At 44.1% G+C, this 21,234-nt stretch overlaps 2 protein-coding genes across 6 annotated transcripts in view; one reads left to right on the top strand and one right to left on the bottom strand.

The window, feature by feature from the left end:
- The window catches only part of INO80E (INO80 complex subunit E), a 94,277-nt gene that overhangs the window by 69,908 nt on the left and 3,135 nt on the right, over positions 1 to 21,234 (bottom strand). The window contains exons 2-3 of one of the 2 annotated variants that reach the window (XM_030208723.1): positions 13,038 to 13,045; positions 12,281 to 12,363 (exon numbers count right to left, since the gene is read on the bottom strand). In XM_030208723.1, the coding sequence (XP_030064583.1) occupies positions 12,281 to 12,361 (81 nt within the window). In that variant the 5' untranslated portion in view covers positions 12,362 to 12,363; positions 13,038 to 13,045. Of the gene's footprint in view, positions 1 to 12,280; positions 12,364 to 13,037; positions 13,046 to 13,122; positions 13,224 to 21,234 lie in introns of those variants that run through there. The other variant, XM_030208722.1, reaches the window with a different exon arrangement.
- The window catches only part of HIRIP3 (HIRA interacting protein 3), a 156,311-nt gene continuing 149,260 nt past the window's right edge, over positions 14,184 to 21,234 (top strand). For all 4 annotated transcript variants that reach the window (XM_030208720.1, XM_030208717.1, XM_030208719.1 and 1 more), the window contains exon 1: positions 14,184 to 14,533. Coding sequence is in view for 3 of the 4 variants with exons in the window: in XM_030208717.1 (XP_030064577.1) it covers positions 14,454 to 14,533 (80 nt within the window). In the remaining variant the exon portion in view is untranslated. The remainder of the gene's footprint in view (positions 14,534 to 21,234) is intronic.

Below are 21,234 nucleotides of genomic sequence, written 5' to 3'. Positions count from 1 at the left end.
AGGGAGAGGTCAAACTCTCAACTACTCAGGAGACACAGGAAAACTTAGCTATCCTAAAGGACAAGTTGAAAGCACAGTATGTAGCAGACACTGAACGTGACTTAAGGCAAGCCAAGCAGGTCTTTTTTGAGCAAGGCATCCATGCAAGCTGTCCCCTTGTGGCTAAACTGTAATTTTCTATTGCCTATGTTTGACTTATTCTTGCTGTATACCGCCTTGGCTGAGTTTCTTCAAAAAGGTGCTAAATAAATCCTAGTAATAAACAAACTACAGGGTCAGAAACAGAGGGGGCACGTTATATTTATTACCAGTCTTAATATACCACCATTCATAAAAATATCATAGCAATTTACAATCATACTGACTAAATAAAATTTAAACAGAAAAATAGGGAAACTATAGGAAAGAGGCTTAGTGCCTGCTACCTCACCCCAGTCACATTCTTTAGTCAGTGTGTGTATGGGGGGGGGGGGGGGGGGGGGGATTGGTGGGGGACATGGTATAGTTTCAGTGGAGTGGTACTCAAACATTTAGTCTGCTCAGGAAAGTGGCTAGGGTTGTATCTGCTGCTCTGTGCTGGTCATTCCCCTCTGTGCCTTTGTTTACAGTTCTACATGCCAATTCATGCCTCTATGCTTTTTTTTTTTTAAGTGTGAAAAGCTACAAATTTTGCTTTTAGTGGAATGCTCCATTACTTTGATTCTATCTCACACTATATATGGATCCTCCATGTCTATTCATCAATTGTTTTAATCCCATCACCATTTTGGTTCCCACTTTCTTTCGGAAGGGCATTTCAGGCAAACACCATTTTTTGTGTTTCCTGGGAATCAAGCTTGTAGGCTAAGGACTGGGAACTTACAGCTGAGCCACGAAGGCTGTATAGCTGCAACTTGACCTCTCAGAAATGTGACTAAAAGGGGCAGAAGAAGCCCATTCATGGAGGAACCCCTTGGACCAACAAGAGGTGTGTCTTTATCCATGGCAATATATAAGAAAGTCCAGCCACATCCTTGCAGATTCAACAGTTTTCAGTGGACCTGACCTGTGTCTACTGCTATCCAAGCTCCTTGCACTGCTTCAGTGCAAGTTCTTCTCTATTTAATTCATGCTTGAGTCCTGCTCTAACTGTTATTCCTGTTCCACACTCAATTCCTATTCCATGTCTGGTTCCTACTTGGTTTCTGCCTTGGACCTAGCCTTTCCAGCCAAGCTCTTGCCTAGAGGAGGTTGACATCTTTTCAATGAAAAATATTTCCTGATATTGCTTATATGTTTACCTCCTTGCATCTTCATTTCAGTCCTCTAGTCCTACAGTTTCCACACCTTTGGAAAAGGTACGTTTGTTCATTAATACTTTGCAAGCATTTTAATGCATTTTAATACAGTTCAAGCGCCTCTTATTAACCTATAAGTGCATTCACTCTGCTGCCCCTCACTACCTCTCCACCCTCATCTCTCCCTACACTCCTTCCCAGGAACTCCGTTCACTAGGCAAATCTCTCCTAATTGCACCCTTCTCCTCCATCGCTAACTCCAGAATCCGTTCCTTTTATCTCGCCGCACCCTATGCCTGGAATAGACTTCCTGAGCCATTACGTCTAGATCCATCCCTGGCCGCCTTCAAATCCGGGCTAAAAGCCTACCTGTTTGATGCTGCTTTTAATTCCTAACTTCTCACCTGCTCGAAACCTTTATCTTGTCTTCCTCTCTTCAATAGTCCCTTTTCCCTATGTGTCCTATCTGTCTGTCCTACCCTTATCCCTTATTTGTCCTGTCTGTCCTGATTTAGATTGTAAGCTCTTTTGAGCAGGGACTGTCTTTTCTTCATGTTCAATTGTGAAGCGTTGCGTACAACTGGTAGCGCTATAGAAATGATTTGTAGTTGTAGTAGTAATGTCTATCATATGTCCCCTGTCTTTCCTACCACATTCAGCAGATGACCTCAATCTAATTCTGTGGTTACCCTGTTCCAGAAAATTCCTACGTGTCAGCCACATAAGAAATTCAACCTACTCTCTCTCTAAAACTTCAATTTTTCTCTTAATTTCAACCAGTTGCCTATATATACATTTACTTCACACATGGGCATGCAACTTCTGACGTTCATCTAACTCCAATTTCTGGAGCTATATTTGCAGCAGTTGGCTGCTCAACAAAAGAAATCAAGGGGGAAGGAATTACCCCTGCATATAAGCATTCCTAGTATCCCAACATGTTCTAATGGCCATCCCACCTGTGTCACTGAAGAGCAGGAACTCTTCTCAAGCAGCCCATAATTCCTCTTTCACCCCCTTCTTCCTCCAGTGACCTTTTTGCCCCACATCCCTCCCACCTAACTCAACTTCTACAGACACTATTGCATGATCTGAGAAACAGATTGGATCTATTCCTACAGAGGCAACCCTCTGGGTGGAGACATTATCCAAGTTAGAATATATTTTGTAGTTCTGAGAGAAACCCAAGTTTTCCCTGCTCCCCAGATACCTTTTTCTCCATATATCCACACAGTCATAAAGATCTAAAGCCTCCCTAAGTGCTTTCCCCTCTTATGCCCGCCCCTTCCCAGACTTCCCTAACCTAACTCCTCTAAAAGTTAAAATCCCTTTGGCCACAAATTCACCAAACCATACCCTAAAGAAGCCCCCCCTTTCCCCATTAGGAACATACAAGTTAAGAATATTAATTTCCTTCTTGTCTATCCTACCAGTCACTCATACCACCTGACCTTCAGTGTCTTTCCCCTCTTCATACTTTATAAAAAAAGATTTTTAAGCAGCAGAATGGCAACTCCACTCTTCTTGGCAGTAAGGCCAAGACCTCCCCACACCATCAAGCTTTCAGCTTATTGTGTTCACGCTACGCGAGTCTCTTTTCCAGTAATAGAACCACATCCACTTTATGCTTTTTCAGATGTTGCATAATTATTTTCTATTTTACCGGTCCGTTAAGACTACTAACATTAAAGGTGAGAATCTTAAGTCCCATCTTCAATGTTTAACCACAACTCTCCTTGCTCTATCCCTGTAATAGATTTAGCACCCACCCTGAACTCTTCCCAATCCCAGAAAACCTTTCTTTCTCCACCCTTGCCACACTTGTGATGTTATCCCGCCTTAACCCATCAACCTTTGCATCCCCCCTGAAAGAATGCAAACCAACTCACCTATTCCCTCCCCCAAAGTAAGTACAGCATTACAGAACTTCCTCCCTGCTCCCACTTATAAACACACCCCAAGATAAAACCCATACAAGCCATCCTAGTACAATATTTAACAGACTTATACCTACGCACATCCTCTCAAAGCACACATGCCATACCCTCCCCCTTGCATTCAAAATCCCCATCCCATTAATAGAAAAGGGTCTAGCACCATCTTCCTAAAGCCTGAATATTCTAGTTCCCCAGACGTTTATTTGTCCATATTGAAAATTATGCATCCATCATTGGAGTGCTCATCTGGATGTTAAGGCTCCAGATTACTCTCCCACCCACTGCTACCTGAACACAGCTATTCTGGCTCCATCAGGTCATGTCCACTAGCTTCCTCTGCAGTCCACGCAGGGCCAACCACCAGCGCATCCTGCATATTGGTGATTACCGTGGGGCGCCACTATCTCCAATACCACTCCAGGTTGTTTTGTAGGCTAATCAATGAACATAAGCTTGGCGGGATACCAAATTCTGGCTCTGTAGCACAACGTTTGCACAGCTTTCTTCCATTTCAACATCTTCTTATGTTTATGCATAGTTTCTTGTGCCAAAGTGGGGAAAAGTCTTACTTTCATGCTTCTGTATTCTACCACATGATGGCAACAGGCATCTTGAAGCACCCTGAGGTTTGAGCACAGGCTACAATTCTCTTGCTCCTCTAATTTAACTGTCAGCAATCGTACATGCATGTGCAACACTGAGATAGAGGAATTCTGTTTCCATCCAGTCTTCAAGCGTTGAGACCTGTTATTCTGCCTCCGCGACTCTGGCAACCGGGCCTTAGAACCTTTCACATGGAATATCAAGTTTCATTCCCACTCTCTCTGATTTCAGGTGAGCCCAAATCCATCTTCATATTTGGACCGGTCTCTATGTCCTCCATTTATCTCCCTCGAGATCACATGACTCTGCAGCCTGGTCACCCACCACCAAACTCTGGCAAGTTTTCAAATAGTCTTGGGGCTTTCCCCTTTGCTATTGTCCAGAGCTTCAGTTGCAAAGTGGACTCTCCGGAAGTGAAGGTAATTCAACGGTCAATGCTGTCAGGAGGAAAGGAATGTGGAGTTCTGCTCATTCATATCCTCTTGCCATGCAAACTGGAAGCCCGTTTTGTTCTTTTTTGTTACTCTCCACATATAGGCCTTCAGCACCTTTCAGTCTTGCAATTCCACCTCTGGCCTTCCTTATCTCCCCCCAGCATACCTAAAAAAGAATCATGTCACCTTTCTTTGCATTTTTAGCCATTTTTAATTCTGACCGTGCTTCTTCCATCCTTATATCTTTCTTTGTCAGTCACTTTCGGCTTTAGTGTGATAACATTTTACAGGATGGAGTTTACATGTTTAACCACAGGGTGTCACTGTCCTACAGCAACTGATATTGCCTCTCCACCATTAAGCTGCACCAAGGAGGTTTAATGACAGGAGACAGCAAGAGCCTATCTGGCCCATTAACTGGGCTGAAGCATCCACGCTGTCCTTGTTCATTGTTATTTTATCTCAGTTATAGTTAGAAACATGCCAGCTTGTACAGGGTACGGATGTACACAGAAGAACTACATAAGGGAAGCTTTCAAATTAACAAAAAAAGCAAGCTGTCAGAGATCCTCTAAAATGACTAATCATACTTCTACAAGGCAACATGGCTTTACCAAAGGAAAATCCTGCCAAACAAATCTTATTGACTTCTTTGACTGGGTGACCAAAGAACTGGATGAAGGACGTGCACTAGATGTAATCTACTTGGATTTCAGCAAAGCCTTTGATATGGTCCCCCACAGAAGACTTGTGAATAAGATGAAAGGGTTGAAATTAGGACCAAAAGTGGTGAACTGGATAGGAAACTGGTTGACCGACAGGTGGCAGAGGGTGGTGGTAAATGGAATCTGCTCGGAGGAAAGGAAGGTGAGTAGTGGAGTTTCTCAGGGGTTGGCGCTGGGGCCTATTCTGTTTAATATATTTGTGGGAGATATTGCTGAAGGTTTGGAAGGAAGCTTTAGATGTGGTATTTAACATGCTGGAATTAAGATCGAGACCACAAAGGACTCCTTCAGAACTTTTATTAGTAATGACACAGCTTGCATTAATAGAGAATTATTTTCTTTTTAAAGATGAGTTGTATCTACAAGAGTTGGGAATAGCTATAGGAGCAACTTTTGCTCCGTCAATTGCCAATCTATTCATGTCAAGATCTGAAGACAAATGAATTAAGAATTCACCATACTAAGATTGCCCTTTGGAAATGTTTCCTTGATGACGGTTTTCTAACATGGCAAGGAGATGAAGAAGCGTTGCACCAGTTTGTCATTTCGCTGAATCATCCTAACATCAAATGTACAAGTTCTAGATCAATGGTACAGTTTCTAGACATTGAACTATCAATACAGAAATGATGATGTCACTAAAGTATTTTGAAAACCAACAGACAGAAATACATTCTACAATATCAGAATTGTCATCCTGTACAATTAAAAGACAAAGTTTGTACAATTAAAAGACAAAGTTAAGCTTTTTCCCAATTTTTAAGGTTTCAAAGAATTTGTGTGAAGGATGGAGATTTTAAACAGCAAGCAAAAAAGTTGGCAAAAGATCTTGATGAGAGAGGATATCCTAACAGAGTAATCTGATCAGCTTACAAAAGAGCTAAATATAATAACAGTTATTATTGAAGGATACATAACAACAAAATGAAGAGAAAGTTGCGATTTGGACATCCTTGCAAAACGGTGAAATCCAGGGGCAGGGAAACCCGTATTTTCAAAACAAAATGGACATCCATCTTTTGTTTTGAAAATACCATCAGAGACGTCCAAATCCTTAAATTTGGATGTCCCTAGATTTGTCATCCCTAGACACGGATGTTTCTGAGTTTCGGCAATTTTCGAAACCAAAGATGTCCATGTCAAAAACGTCCTAATGCAAGCCATTTTGTCGTGGGAGGAGCCAGTATTTGTAGTGCACTGGTCCCCCTGACATGCCAGGGCACCCTAGGGGTCACTGCAGTGGACTTCATAAAATGCTCCCAGGTACATAGCTCCCTTACCTTGTGTGCTGAGTCCCCCGAAACCCACTACCCACAACTGTACACCACTATCATAGCACTTATGGGTGAAGGGGGGCACCTAGATGTGGGTACAGTGGGTTTATGGTGGGTTTTGGAGGGCTCACTGTTTCCTCCACAAATGTAACAGGTAGGAAGGGTATGGGCCTGGGTCAGCCTGTCTGAAGTGCACTGCAGTACCCACTAAAACGGCTCCTGGGACCTGCATGCGCTGTCATGGACCTGAGTATGACATCTGAGGCTGGCATGACATATTTTTATAGATGTTTCTTGAGGGTGGGAGGGGGTTAGTGACCACTGGGGGAGTAAAGGGAGGTCATCCCCGATTCTCTCTGGTGGTCATCTGGTCATTTCGGGCACCTTTTTGTACCTTAGTCGTAAGAAAAACAGGTCCAGGTGAAAACGTCCAAGTGCTTGTCAGGGGCGTCCTTGTTTTTTTCGATTATGGGTCAAGGATGTCCAAGTCCCACCTTCACTATGCCTCCGACACGCCCCCTTGAACTTTAACCATCCTTGCGACGGAGTGCAGTTGGAGACGTCCTAAATCAGGTTTCGATTATACTGATTTGGTCGTCCCTGGAAGAAGGACGTCCGTCTTCCGATCTATGTCGAAAGTTGGACATCCTTCTCTTTCGAAAATGAGCCCAATAACCTTAAGAAATATTAAGGCCAGCAAATTTGCCAGTACTGGAGCAAGGAATTGGGACTGATGTTACACTCAATGGCCACGCCAAATATGGACATTGTAAGACCTGTTCCATCACAACTGAGATTAGTGAATTTATAAATCCAGTAGATGGTAAATTATTCTACTTTTACTTATCATTTCTAAAGCGCTACTAGACGTATGCAGCGCTGTACACTTGAACATGAAGAGACAGTCCCTGCTCGACAGAGCTTACAATCTAATTAGGACAGACAAACAGGACAAACAAGAGATAAAGGAATATTAAAGTGAGGATGATAAAATAAGGGTTCTGAACAAGAGAATAAGGGTTAGGAGTTAAAAGCAGCATCAAAAAGGTGGGCTTTTAGCTTAGATTTGAAGACGGCCAGAGATGGAGCTTGACGTACCGGCTCAGGAAGTCTATTCCAGGCATATGGTGCAGCAAGATAAAAGGAACGGAGTCTGGAGTTAGCAGTGGAGGAGAAGGGTGCAGATAAGAGAGATTTACCCAGTGAATGGAGTTCCTGGGGAGGAATGTAGGGAGAGTGGAGAGGTATTGAGGAGCTGCAGAGTGAATGCACTTATAGGTCAATAAGAGGAGTTTGAACTGTATGTGGAAACAGATAGGAAGCCAGTGAATTGACTGGAGGAGAGGGCTAATATGAGCATAACGACACTGGCGGAATATTAGTCGTGCAGCAGAATTTTGAACAGATTGAAGAGGAGAGAGATGGCTAAGTGAGAAGCAAGTTGCAATAGTCTAAGCGAGAGGTGATAAGAGTGTGGATGAGGGTGCTGGTAGTGTGCTCAGAAAGGAAAGGGCGAATTTTGGTGATATTATAGAGAAAGAAACGACAGGTTTTAGCAGTCTGCTGAAACCAGGAAACAAAAAAATTTGGAGTAAATCAAAAAACAACCTCACCTTCAATGCATGGAAGCAAGCACAAAAAACTATAAAAAAAAAGCCATTAAAAAAGCCAAAAGATCCTATTACACAAAGAAGATTACAGCCACTGCAACATACATTAGAAAACAATTTCAACTTATAAAATATCTTCATAACACCGATCCAGTTACAACATCATCCTCAAACTGTCCACCTGCCAACCAATTAGCCAATTACTTTAAAGATAAAATCATCAACCTTTGCAATATTATCCCCCAAGACAATGCCAATATTGATAGCTTTCTTGATGAACTTGACCCAGACATGGACGGGATTCCGACTGACTGATCCTGGATAAACTTCACCCTTCTTACCGCTGAGGAAATTTCCACAACAATATCCAAACTTTCTAAGTCCCATTGCCACCTTGACCCTTGCCCTAACTACCTAATGGAAAATCCTCCATCACGTTTCATTACAGACCTTACCACTCACTTAAACTTCCTCCTTCAACAGGGTTCCTTCCCCACTGACCATGATGACATACTACTTACTTACACCTATACCTAAAAACATTAAGAAACCAGCAGATGACATCACCAATTAGCATCCTGTGGCCTCCATCCCTCTTTTGACTAAACTGATGGATAACAGAGTAACCTCCCAACTTAACGAGTTCATTCAAAAATTCTCCATCCTACCTGAGTCGCAATTGGGATTTAGACCTGCACACAGCACAAAAACGGTATTACTTACCTTAATATCTAAATTCAAACTCGAAATTTCATTTGGAAACAGCATCCCCCTTCTGCAGTTCGACCTGTCTAGCACATTTGACACGGTAAATCATGATAGTCTTACAAAATTACTGGATAAACTAGGGATTGGCGGTAACATCATTAAATGGATAAAGGGTTTCATCACCACTAGATCCTATCGTGTCAAAACTTCCTCATCAATCTCGTCTCATTGGTCATCGGAAAGCGGCGTACCTCAAGTATCGCCTTTATCCCCGATCCTCTTCAAACTTATGATGATTCCTTTGGCCAAGTCCTTATCTAAATCAGGCCTCAATCCCTTCATTTATGCAGATGATGTTACTATATTCATCCCCTTCAAAACCAACTTAGCAGAAATCTCAGATAAAATAATCGAAGGAATGAACATTCTAACCTCCTGGGCCAATGCTTTCAAGGTGAAATTGAATAAGGAGAAAACTCAATGTCTAATCCTCTCATCCCAATATTCTACACTTCTCCCAACTTCACTCAATACCCCAGATGTCAATATTTCCATATCTGACAACTTAAAAATTTTGGGAGTAGTTCTAGACAATCATCTAACTCTGGAAAATCATGCAAAAGCTATTATAAGAAAATGTTCAACATGATGTGGATGCTGAAACGAGTGAAATCATTTCTTCCCCTAAATACCTTCCGTAATTTGGTTCAATCCACTGTACTTACCCATGCTGATTATTGCAACAGTATTTTTATCGGATCCAAGGCCCAAATCATAAAAAAACTTCAAACCGCCCAAAACACTGCAGCCAGACTTATTTTTGGTAAATCACAATTTGAAAGCGCAACCCTTCCCGTGAAAAGCTCCATTGGCTCCCTAGTACTGAATGAATATATTTTAAGGTCCACATGATGATTCATAAGATTATCTACAGAGAAGCCCCAGGTTACATGTATAATTTGATCAACCTTCCAGCAAGAAATGGTTCAAAATCTTCTCAAACTTATCTCAATCTTCATCTCTCTAATTGTAAAGGGCTTAAGTACAAAACATATTATGCATCCAACTTCTCAGTCTTGGGCAGCCAACTCTGGAATGCTTTACCAAGATCCATCCATTTAGTCAATGACCATTTTCCTTTTCGGAAGCTGCTAAAAACTTACCTCTTCAAGCAAGCCTACAATAAAGACTTGACTTAATCTGCGAGTCCATTTTACTACCTAGACTAGACTACGAAGACTATATCTGGAATTTGTCCCATATTTTTCTTCTAGTACACTCCTCTTCCTACACCTCCTAATCCATTCTAGTGCATCCCTCTTCTTCCCTCCCTTTCACTCTCCCATTAAAAATAATATGCTAACCCCATTATACACCTATCTCCCAGTCCCTACCTCTACCATCCTCCTTTCTTGCCCATCTCATCTATCCTAATCTTACGATCACTTTCAATTTTACTATATTACATCTACATGCATTTTATATTACTTTGTTTAATCTGCATTACTATTTAAACAACCTCCTCTTTACTTACTGTATCACAGCTGCATCCATGTTACGCTACTTTGTTTAAACTGTAGGATTTGTAAGCCGCATGGAACCTGCTAAAGAGTAGGAAAGCACGGGGTATAAATGTTACAAATAAATAAATACAAATAAATAAATGTGCAGAGAAGGAGAGGGAGGAGTCGAAGATGACCCCAAGGTTACGAGCTGATGAGACAGGAAGGATGAGAGTGTTATCCACAGAAATAGAGACTGAGGGAGGAGGAGAGGTTGGTTTAGGGGGAAAGATAAGAAGCTCAGTCTTGGTAATGTTTAGTTTCAGATGGTGCTGAAACATCCAGGCAGCAACATCAGACAGACAGGCTGATACTTTGGCCTGGATTTCTGGTGTGGAGAGGTAGATCTGGGAGTCATCAGCGTAAAGAAGATACTGAAAACCATGGGATGAGATCAGAGTACCAAGGGAAGAAGTATAGATGGAGAAAAGAAGAGGTCCCAGGACAGATCCCTGAGGTACACCAACTGAAGTGGGATAGAAGTAGAGGAGGATCCACTAGAGTATACACTAAAGATATGCTGGGAGAGATAAGAAGAAAACCAGGAAAGAATAGTGCCCTGAAAGCCAAGTTAAGACAGCGTATCAAGGAGTAGGCTGTGATCAACAGTGTCAAAAGCAGCAGATAGATCGAGAAGGATGAGGATAGAATAGAGACCTTTGGATCTGGCCAGGAACAGATCATTGGAGACTTTAGCAAGCGCTGTTTCAGCTGAATGAAGGGTGCAAAAGCCAGATTGAAGTGGATCAAGAATAGCTTGAGATGAAAGAAAGTCAAGGGACGGCGGTGAACAGCACGTTCAAGTATCTTGGATAGAAAAGGGAGGAGGAAGATGGGCGATAGTTGGAAGGACAGGTAGGGTCAAATGAAGGTTTTTTTAAGGAGTGGTGTGACTACGGCATGTTTGAAGGCATCAGGAACAGTCGCAGTAGACAGTGAAAGATTGAGGATATGACAGATAAAAGAGATGACAGTAGGAGAGATAGTGTTAAGTAGATGGGTGGGAATAGGATCAGAGGAACAGGTAGTTAGTTTCGAGGAGGAAATAAGATGTGTAGTTTCCTCTTCAGTGATTTCAGAAAAGGAAGAAAAGGAGGCAGGGGTTGGAGGGTTGAGAGAATGGACTAAGGGAAGGAGAGGTGGAGGTGACCTGGTTGAGAATTCAAGTTTAATCTTGTGAACCTTATCATGAAAGAACTCAGCCAGTCTGGGGGAAAGTGAAGGGAGTGGGGCTGGAAGTGAAGGTACTTTGAGGAGAGAGTTCAGTGTGGCAAAGAGACATTGAGGGTTTGAGCCAAGAGAATTTGTCAACTGAATGTAATAGTCCTGTTTGGCAAGTAAATGAGCAGACTATTTAGGCTAAAACAAATACTACCTGTCGATTCACACATATATAGTGTATATTTTGAAGGGAACTTGCCAAACGTTTTCTGTGGGGAAAACCACTAGAAGTCTACATCAAAGAATCACAGAACATCGTTCCTGTATTAAAAAGCAGAAATCTGGAGTGCCTATGGTGGCACATTGTATAGCAAAAGAACATGATTTTGATTATTTTGAATATTCTGCTACTGATTATATTCTTCTGAATATCCAAAGAGGAGATCATGACAAAATCTTTGTAAGACGAGAACAACTGTGGACACATAGTTTAAAATCTTTGCAACCACAAGGGCTGAACTCACATATTGAATGGACTGCCTTTTTTGAGTTTGATATGAAACATCAGTTGGGGAATACTTCATTGCAGATAATGTTTAGCTTTATTGAGTCCCTTTAATAATAGAGATTGATGAAGTTGGAGTCTGCTGAATGGTAGAACTAACAATCGATTACTTGTTGATATGCTGCCATGCTGGGTCATTTGAGGTCTTTTTCTTTCTTTTTTAAGTAATCAGATAAGTAGATATTTAGTACAAGATTTGCAAACAATTAAGAGTTTTCAGCTTTAAAGTTTGTTCACACACATTTTTGCTGAAGCATTTGCCTATTTATTAGTTTAATTACTGGACAACCCATAGATCAGGATGACGCTAGCCAATCAGGTTTTCTCTAGATCTATGTCAAGCATTTGATGAAGATGATCCCTATCACTAGATCCACATGTTCAAGGAGCAATCTGATCCTCCCCCCTTCTAACATAAACTTACATAGATGAGGAATTTCAGCTTCCGCTTCAAATTCTTGTACTTCCTCCTGTAGTCCACACCAACCTCTCCCTGTCCATTCATTCCTAGGAAAAGGCAGGAAGGAACGGGGCAAAAGTTTAAGACTCTCCAAGAATGACCAGTGGTTCCACCCTCTCACTGTCTAGTACTAAATGGAATTCATCCAGTTTCTGTATTTGCAACAGACTGAAACTAGAACTTCAATAAACGTGCATCAGGCAGTAGCCCCATATTTTTTAGCGCATGGGTAGCACGCACTGATCCCAAACATACTGTAGGATGCCCGAACACATCTTGCGGTAGTGCTTACTACCGCTTAGTAAAAGGACCCCAAAGTAACCTTTGTTTAATTATGGATATAGGAGTCGATTCACATTATTTTTTATTACACATAAACATAATTAGACAAGCTATAGAAAAAAGGAAGATGTAGAAATGCATAGCTCGTTACATTTTTGTGATTTTGACCTCAATCGCCTGGATCATTTTTATGACAGAAAAATAAGTGGGCTTCTATTGGGTTCATATTAAACACAAAACAGAGCTGAACTAGTGCTGTCCAATTCACGATTCGAATCGGTTCCTCGATTGGTTTTGGACGAATCGATTCGAATAGGAAGAAAATCGGGAGTATCGATTCGGGATTTCCCCACCTACCTCCTTCCCTCCCCCTGTGGGTAACAGCGGGAGGGAAGGACGTAGGCGGGGAAATCCCGAATTCCCTCCCTCCCGCTGTCACCCAAGCAACTGCCGCTGCTTCGCTCCCTCTTTCCCTCCCGCTGTTATCCAAGCCGCAGCAGAAACAACCACATAAACTAACTTACCAAAGCAGTGCCCAAGGAGGTATCTCGGGACGCAGCCGAACAGGAACTGACATCAGGGGGGTGGGACCGGCAGCCGCCGCCGCGCCAAGCAAGCCACCAATTCAAAGAGTAAGGAGGTTGGATGAAAACAGGAGAAGGGGGTGTTCCTATCTAGCCCACTATACAGGCTGAAGCCAGTAGGCGGAGCTTGTCGCCGTTTTAGTTCACTCAAAACAATAGCAAAACATTATTAGAAATAACAGACTGCTTATGCGTGGGCCAGCCCATCTGTAAAAAGTCTAAACCTGATCCAGCTGGATAGGCAGTGCCTTAAAAGTTGTAGGACAAAAGATATTTTTTGCTTTCTTTACTTGTTTGACAGCTTACAAGATTCAAACTTCTCTTGAAGTTTGAAACTGGTAAGCTGTCGCTGTGTCTGTCATTTGGTATTAGCTATAGCATTCACCAAAAAATCATGCAACAAGAAGTCGATATTTTCAAGTTACTTTAATTCTGTTTTTAATTAACTTCCTTCTTTCCAAACATGTTCTGAGTGTGTACCAAGAACTAGGTTTTTAAAGAAATAGAGATACAACGCAGACTCGGTCTAAGGTACAATCCGTGCATTGAAATTGCTGGCCAAGCTCAGCTCCCACAGTACATCGGCCTTTAGCAACCGCAAGATAATCCAATAGAGCTGCAGCGTTGGATGAGTAGAAAGAGTACTTATCTACTTTTCCCAACACCTACAGTCGACCGTGAGAATGGAGAAGGTTACACTGCTTCCTTCCAGATGATGAGCATTCGCTATCAACTGACTACTTTTGTTTTGAGGGTCTTTTACTAAAGCTTAGCTCGCGTTATCTGCAGCAGGGCCCATAGGAATAAAATAGGTCCTGCTGCAGATAACGCGAGCTAAGCTTTAGTAAAAGACCCCCTTTGTTCGTATCCTTTCCGGGCTCTGAATAGAAAAAAAAACTACAATTCCCTGAATGAGGAGCATCTCTAGTCTGCGCCTCTTGACCCCGCTGGATCCGGTTTTTACACCGTCCCGCCTCTTGACTTCACTTCCGGCTCCTGAAAGTAGTACACTAGTCTGACTCTGACTACAGTTACGCAGAACTAAATAAATAAAAGCTTTGGAAGACGCAACTTACGTGGGGTGGGGAAGTCAAAATTATTGGAGCAATAGAATTTGCACTATTTTTTCTGAGACCTGGCTGGTTGTCCCGCCCAACGGAAAAGGCGACCGTGGTTTGACAGAGCGCGCACTTATCATTAGAACGGGAGTGGTGGCGCTAATAGCGCCTTATGTTCTGCTTTTTAAAAATGGGAAAGGATAGCTGCAACTGATGGGGTCTCCAGTAGCGGCAACAGTGTGCGATATGCGTAGTTTTACGCAGGACTTACTCCGCAGTAGCCCGGATCTCAGGTACCGTCCGAGATAAAACTTATTTTCTGCTTTTTAAAAATGGGAACGGATGGCTGCACCTGATGGGGTCTCCAGTGGCGGCAACAGTGTGTATGTGTGTGTGATATGCGGAGTTTACTCCGCAGTAGACCTGATCTCTGGTACCGAGATAAAGGAGAGGATCTGCGTAAAACCTCAGTTCTTGAGTAGCCTAAGCATGTTATCGTGTGACGTCAAAGCCAGAGTTGTGTAACGTTAAAGACCTGGGGAGTATGACGTCAAAGAAGGGATTTTGTTTTGTAGTGGTCTCAAGTGGTTGGAGTTTGCGCTCTCAGAGTCTGTAGTGTCAAACGTGTGTGAGGTAATGTTGCTCGTTCCTGACCTCTGGCTATTCTTTCTGAATCTTTCATCTGCTTTTGACTTCGTCGATCACTCTATTCCTCGCAAACGATCCGAATACAATAGAATTAGTAGATTAAGTTAGGTCTGTTCCACTTTTAGCATTCCCTGTGGTGCTCCCCAGGATTTCATTTTAGGTCTAGTCCTTTTAAACATCTGTTTAGTGCCCATAGCACTTTTAATAGTCATTAGGTTTTATGTATGCTGACAATATTCATCTGCTTACAATCGTAGGCCCTCTTTCTCCCACTTTCATGCCCAATCTCTCATCAAAACTTTGATATTGTTGCAGATTGGCTTTCTGAAAACGGTCTTAAGCTTCAAAAAAGTCTGGTACTGTTCTCTTTTCCTTGAAAAACTCTTCCATTTCTGGCACCACTGTTTTAAGGAGTCTTAAAAAATAATTGGTGTCTCCATAGACAGCTGCCTAGCATTTGATTCTCATCTTTCCAACATAGTACAGAAATCTTACCTTCTGACATTCACACCATACACCTTCTTGATATAAAATCTCCCTGCTTACTTCATTCTCTGGTTCTTTCCTGCCTTGATGTGCCTCCCTCTATATTGGACTTAATACTAGTGCTGTCCGATTCACTTAAACATTTTTCGATTTGATTTGCTCACATGAATTGGTTTTTCGATTCGAAATAGAGGGGCTCATAGCCTCCGACCTTTGTTAATATTACAACAGTAACACAAACAGGCAGCCGCAATTGAACATTTTATTTATTTATTTATTTGTTTATTATAAAGTATAATTGAAAATTACAAAAATATATAGTTAAATTCAGGCATAAACAAGTCACAAATGTATAATAGTAACAAGAACAGTACAAGTACTACAGAGAAAGCATGAGTACAATGAGTGTTTATCCAGGATCAAAGTATAAGTACTCTCAGATAACAAAGAGGTTGACCTTTGTGAGTTATATACTAAATAAATAATTATCTTAAATTTTCCCATTTTAACAACTTTCGAGATTTCTGGAACGTACAACGTAAATATTTTCATATTTCTTATACTATTGGGCTCATTTTCGAAAGAGAAGGACGCCCATTTTTCGACATAAATCGGAAGATAGACGTCCTTCTCCCAAGGTATAATCAAAAGCCGATTTTGGACGTCCCCAACTGCTTTCCGTCGCAGGGACGGCCAAAGTTCAAGGGGGCGTAGCAAAGGCGGGACTTGGGTGTGCCTAACACTTGGATGTCCTCAACCCATAATCGAAAGAAACAAGGACGTTCCTGACGAACACTTGGATGACTTTACCTGGTCGTGTTTTTCTTACGACTAAGGCACAAAAAGGTGCCCGAAATGACCAGATGACCACCGGAGAGAATTGGGGATGACCTCCTGAGACTCCCCCAGTGGTCAACCCCCTCCCACCCTCAAAAAAACATTGATTGCCAGCCTCTATGCCAGTCTCAGATGTCATACTCCGGTCCATCACAGCAGTATGCAGGTACCTGGAGCAATTTTAGTGGGTGCAGTGCACTTCAGGCAGGCGGACCCAGCCCCCCCCCCCCCCCCCACCTGTTACATTTGTGGAGGAAACAGTGAGCCCTCCAAAACCCACCATAAACCCACTGTACCCACATCTAGGTGCCCCCCTTCACCCGTAAGGGCTATTGTAGTGGTGTACAGTTGTGGGTAGTGGGTTTTGGAGGGCTCAGCACACAAGGTAAGGGAGCTATGTACCTGGGAACATTTTATGAAGTCCACTGCAGGATTGTGTGATTGTAGATCACATAGAGACTCTAAGGCCTTGGATCCAAAATGAGTTCCATGATTCTTCTGGTATGTGGGTGTTCAAATCCTTTTCCCATACTTGTTGAGTGGCCAGGCTATAATTTCTTTTATTTAATTGAATGTCTTGTAGTAGATCGAAGCACAATGAGAGCAGTGAAGAGTCTCTAAGATGAAAACTTCCATTGTACGTTCTTTAAGGAAGGATTTGTGGTAATTGAGGAGATGGTTTATAGAACATTCCAATTGCAGGTGTTATGAGTCTGTTGGTATTTCTGCTAGTCAGACAGGGGAATGCTTGGGACCGCTCCTGATTGGTCCATCAGGGACTGGGCTGATGTCAGTCTGATCTACTTAAGCTCACCCCTCCTGTCATCCCCTGCTTTGGCGTTTTCTCCGACTCTGCTGAAGCCTTACCTGTGCTCTGTGCTTGTGTGGAGTTGTTCTCCTATGCTGGCTTGCAGTTTTCTATTGCTCTGTCTCTGCCTACGTGTGTCAAATTACCTTTCTCACTACACCTGGGTTTCTCTCTTTGGCTCTGGTGCCATGTGGTGAGTCCCTCTTCGTTCTGTTCCAGTCTGTTTGTTTTGCTTCCCTTCAGAGTTCCCTTCCAGCAGTGTTTGTTTCTGCTTGGCAGGTCCTGTCCTTTGTTTCTCTCCGTGGGGGTTGGTTGGTTGTTTTTTCATTGTACTCCCGATTACCGGTTGTCTGCAGTGTTCCCTGCCTCTAGTCACTGTCCGTATGCTGACCGTGGTTTAACCCTTTGTCTGCAGAGCTTCTCTGCTTCTGGCAGTTTTGTTTACTGCAGTTCCCGGTGTGACTGGTTCAGTCCTTTCTTTGTTGTATTACCTCCTGTATTATAGAGCCCTGTGCTGGTGTGTGTGTTAGGCTCTGCACTCCGTTTTGCAGACTTTTCCCTTCCCTGTTTGCTGAGGGTCTCTTTCTGCAGTATCTTATGACAGTCCCTCACTTTTTTTGTGTGTGGTGGGCTACAGCTTGACTGGTTTCTGTGTATGCTTCCCTTCCTTCTTGATTACCAGCACCGAAGGGTTTGCTGGTGCTCTGGTTCCCGTGGGGGATCCCTTGTTTAATCTCTTTCACCCCTCCCTAAGTATGACTCGGTTCCAGTTAGGCCGTCAGGCACGCATGCTTGATTCTGAGTGAATCGGTTCCAGTTAGGCCGTGAGGCCCGCCTGATTGCCCTATCTTCCCTTTTCTGTGGTGCAAGTTGGTTGCTGCGTGTGTGTGTACAGGGCTTGGTAGCTGGGGTAGTGTAGCGCCTGGTCGACCCGCCCTTGGCCTTGGCCTAACCCCTGCACTAGGCCTCGGCCAGGGCCCAAGGGCTCACACCAGACTAACAGAACGCCAAAGCCATGAGCTCGGCTTAGCCCACTGCTATGCAGTTACTCCAGCAACTGCATGCGCAGTTACAACAAGTAATGGGAGCTGTTGATGCCCTGAATCAACGAGTAGACACTCTTATTACTACTGGGGCTAGTGGGGCTCCTCCAACTCCTGGGCCATCGGGACCCATGATGGGTGGCCTAGGTATTCGGGTGGCTCAGCCTCCTAATTATGATGGTGATAGTAGAACCTGTCAGGTCTTCTTAAATAAATGCCAAATTATCTTTGAGCTGCAGGCCCGTGACTTTTCCTCAGACTGGGTGAAGGTGGCATACATCATCTACCTGCTTTCGGGACCTGCCCTAGCCTGGGCCTCCCCGCTATGGGAAAAGAGAGACCCTATACTAGAAAATTTGACAGAGTTCCTGAAACAATTTCGGCTGATTTTTGAAGAACCCGGGAAGGCCTCCTCGGCAGCAACTCAACTTCTGAATCTGCATCAGGGTCGACTTTCCCTGGGCGAGTATGCCATTCAATTCCGGACCCTGGCAGCAGAACTGGGTTGAGTCAATCAGTGTCTTGCGGCTGTATTCAGGCATGGGGTATCTTCCATTATCAAAGATGAACTTGCGGGTCGGGAGCTGCCCTCCAACCTGGATGACCTCATTCGTCTCTGTACCCAGGTGGGCATTTGTTTCAGGGAGCGTGCCTGTGAGCGTTGCGCCAGTCAGCGGTTTGGAGGGGCTGACTCGAAGATACCACATATGGGCCCTTCAACCCAGTCTTGGCTATTGCAAGATGGGCCAGAACCGATGCAGGTTGATCGTGTCTTTACTTCAGCTCAGGAGAAGCAACAAAGACGCTCCGAGGGGCTTTGACTTTATTGTGGAGTCAACTACTACTACTACTACTTAACATTTCTAGAGCGCTACTAGGGTTACGCAGCGCTGTACAGATTAAGAAAAAGGACAGTCCCTGCTCCAAGGAGCTTACAATCTAATGGGCAAAATGTCAAGTAGGGGCAGATTTCCTGAATAGAGGTATGGTGGTTAGGTGCCGAAGGCGACATTGAAGAGGTGGGCTTTTAGCAAGGCTTTGAAGATAGGCAGGGAGGGGGCCTGGCGTATGGGCTCAGGGAGTTTGTTCCAGGCATGGGGTGAGGCGAGGCAGAAAGGGCGGAGCCTGGAGTTGGCGGTGGTGGAGAAGGATACCGACAGGAGGAATTTATCTTGAGAACGGAGGTTATGGGTAGGAATGTAAGGGGAGATGAGGGTAGAGAGGTAGGGAGGGGCTGTAGATCGAGTACATTTGTAGGTTAAAAGGAGAAGCTTAAACTGTATGTGGTACCTGATCGGAAGCCAGTGAAGTGACTTGAGGAGAGGGGTGATATGAGTGTACCGGTTCAGGCGGAAGATAAGACGTGCAGCAGAGTTTTGAACGGACTGAAGGGGGGGGATAGATGGCAAAGTGGGAGGCCAGTGAGGAGTAGGTTGCAGTAGTGAAGGCGAGAGGTAATGAGAGAATGGATGAGAGTTCGGGTGGTGTGCTCAGACAGGAAGGGGCGAATTTTGCTGATGTTATAGAGGAAGAAGCGACAGGTCTTGGCTATCTGCTGGATATGCGCAGAGAAAGAGAGGGAGGAGTCAAAGATGAGACGGGGACAATGGGGGTGTTATCGACCGAGAGAGTGGAGGGAGAGGAGAAGTGGGTTTGGGAGGGAAGACGACAAGCTCGGTCTTGGCCATGTTCAGTTTCAAGTGGCGGTTGGACATTCAGGTCGCAATGTCGGCTAAGCAGGCCGATACTTTAGCCTGGGTTTCTGCAGTGATGTCTGTTGTGGAGAGATAAAGCTGGGTGTCATGAGCATAAAGATGATATTGGAACCCATGGGAGGAGATTAGAGAACCCAGGGAGGAGGTATAGATTGAGAAAAGAAGGGGTCCAAGGACGGATCCCTGAGGAACTCCAACAGCGAGCGGGATGTGGGTGGAGGAAGAACCCTGAGAATGTACTCTGAAGGTACGGTGGGAGAGATAAGAGGAGAACCAGGAGAGGACAGAGCCCTGGAACCCGAGTGAGGACAGTGTGGTGAGAAGTAAGTTATGATTGACAGTGTCAAAAGCGGCGGATAGGTCGAGGAGGATAAGGATGTAGTAGTGACCTTTGGATTTGGCAAGGAACAGGTCATTACAGACTTTTGAAAGTGCCGTTTCCGTCAAGTGTAGGGGGCGAAAGCCGGATTGGAGTGGATCGAGAATGGCGTGAGAGGAGAGGAAATCAAGGCAACGGCTGTGAACAGCGCGTTCAAATATCTTGGAGAGGAAGGGTAGGAGGGAAATGGGGCGGTAGTTGGAGGGACAGGTAGGGTCACTTTGTCCGTGGTTGCCCGAACAGAAGGAAATCAGGAAAGCAGCAGCCCTGATCCCGGCCAGGGAAGCAGTATCGGGGCCGAAGTCTTTTTCTCCCTGGATGCAAGTCTTGCTTCCCGTTTTGTTGTCTGTCAAGGGTACACCTTGCCTGGAAGCTCTAGTCGACTCTGGTGCGGGGGCAATTTCATCAGCAAATATTTGGTGCGGAGTCATCAAATTCCTGTCGAAGGATTGCCTCACCCCATCTCTGTCTCAGCGGCATTGGGACTGGTTCAAGGAGTGTTACACGCCAGGACTGTGCCTATGATGATACGGGTTGGAGTCCTACATAAGGAAATTATCTTCTTTTACGTGCTTCCGTCAGCCAGTGAGTCCATCATTCTAGGATTACCCTGGCTTCGCTTGCATAACCCCCGCATCGATTGGGACCAGGTTCAGTTGGCAGCATGGGGTCCAGCCAGCCATAAAGCCTGTCTGGACAAAGTCTCTCCAGTACCAGCGCTGCTTCCTCTGGCCCAAGCCAATTTAGTGTTACCAGACAGGTATAAGTCCTTTAAAGATGTGTTTTCTAAACAACGAACAGAGACTTTACCTCCTCATCGACCCTATGATTGTGCCATTGACCTAGTACCGGGAGCTGAACCCCCTCGTGGCCGCGTACATCCTCTCTCCTGTCCAGAAACTGAAGCCATGACCCAGTATATACAGGACAACCTTGCTCGAGGGTTCATTCGTCCTTCTAAGTCGCCAGTGGGCGCAGGGTTTTTCTTCGTGGAGAAGAAAGATGGAGGGTTGCGCCCATGTATTGATTATAGAGACTCAATGCTATTACGCGAAAGGACAAGTATCCTTTACCCCTA

The sequence above is a fragment of the Microcaecilia unicolor genome, chromosome 7 (genome assembly GCF_901765095.1).
Source record: "Microcaecilia unicolor chromosome 7, aMicUni1.1, whole genome shotgun sequence".
Classification (NCBI taxonomy): domain Eukaryota; kingdom Metazoa; phylum Chordata; class Amphibia; order Gymnophiona; family Siphonopidae; genus Microcaecilia; species Microcaecilia unicolor.
Note: the sequence above shows the minus strand (reverse complement) of the source record. Positions and strands in the feature narration are given on the sequence as shown.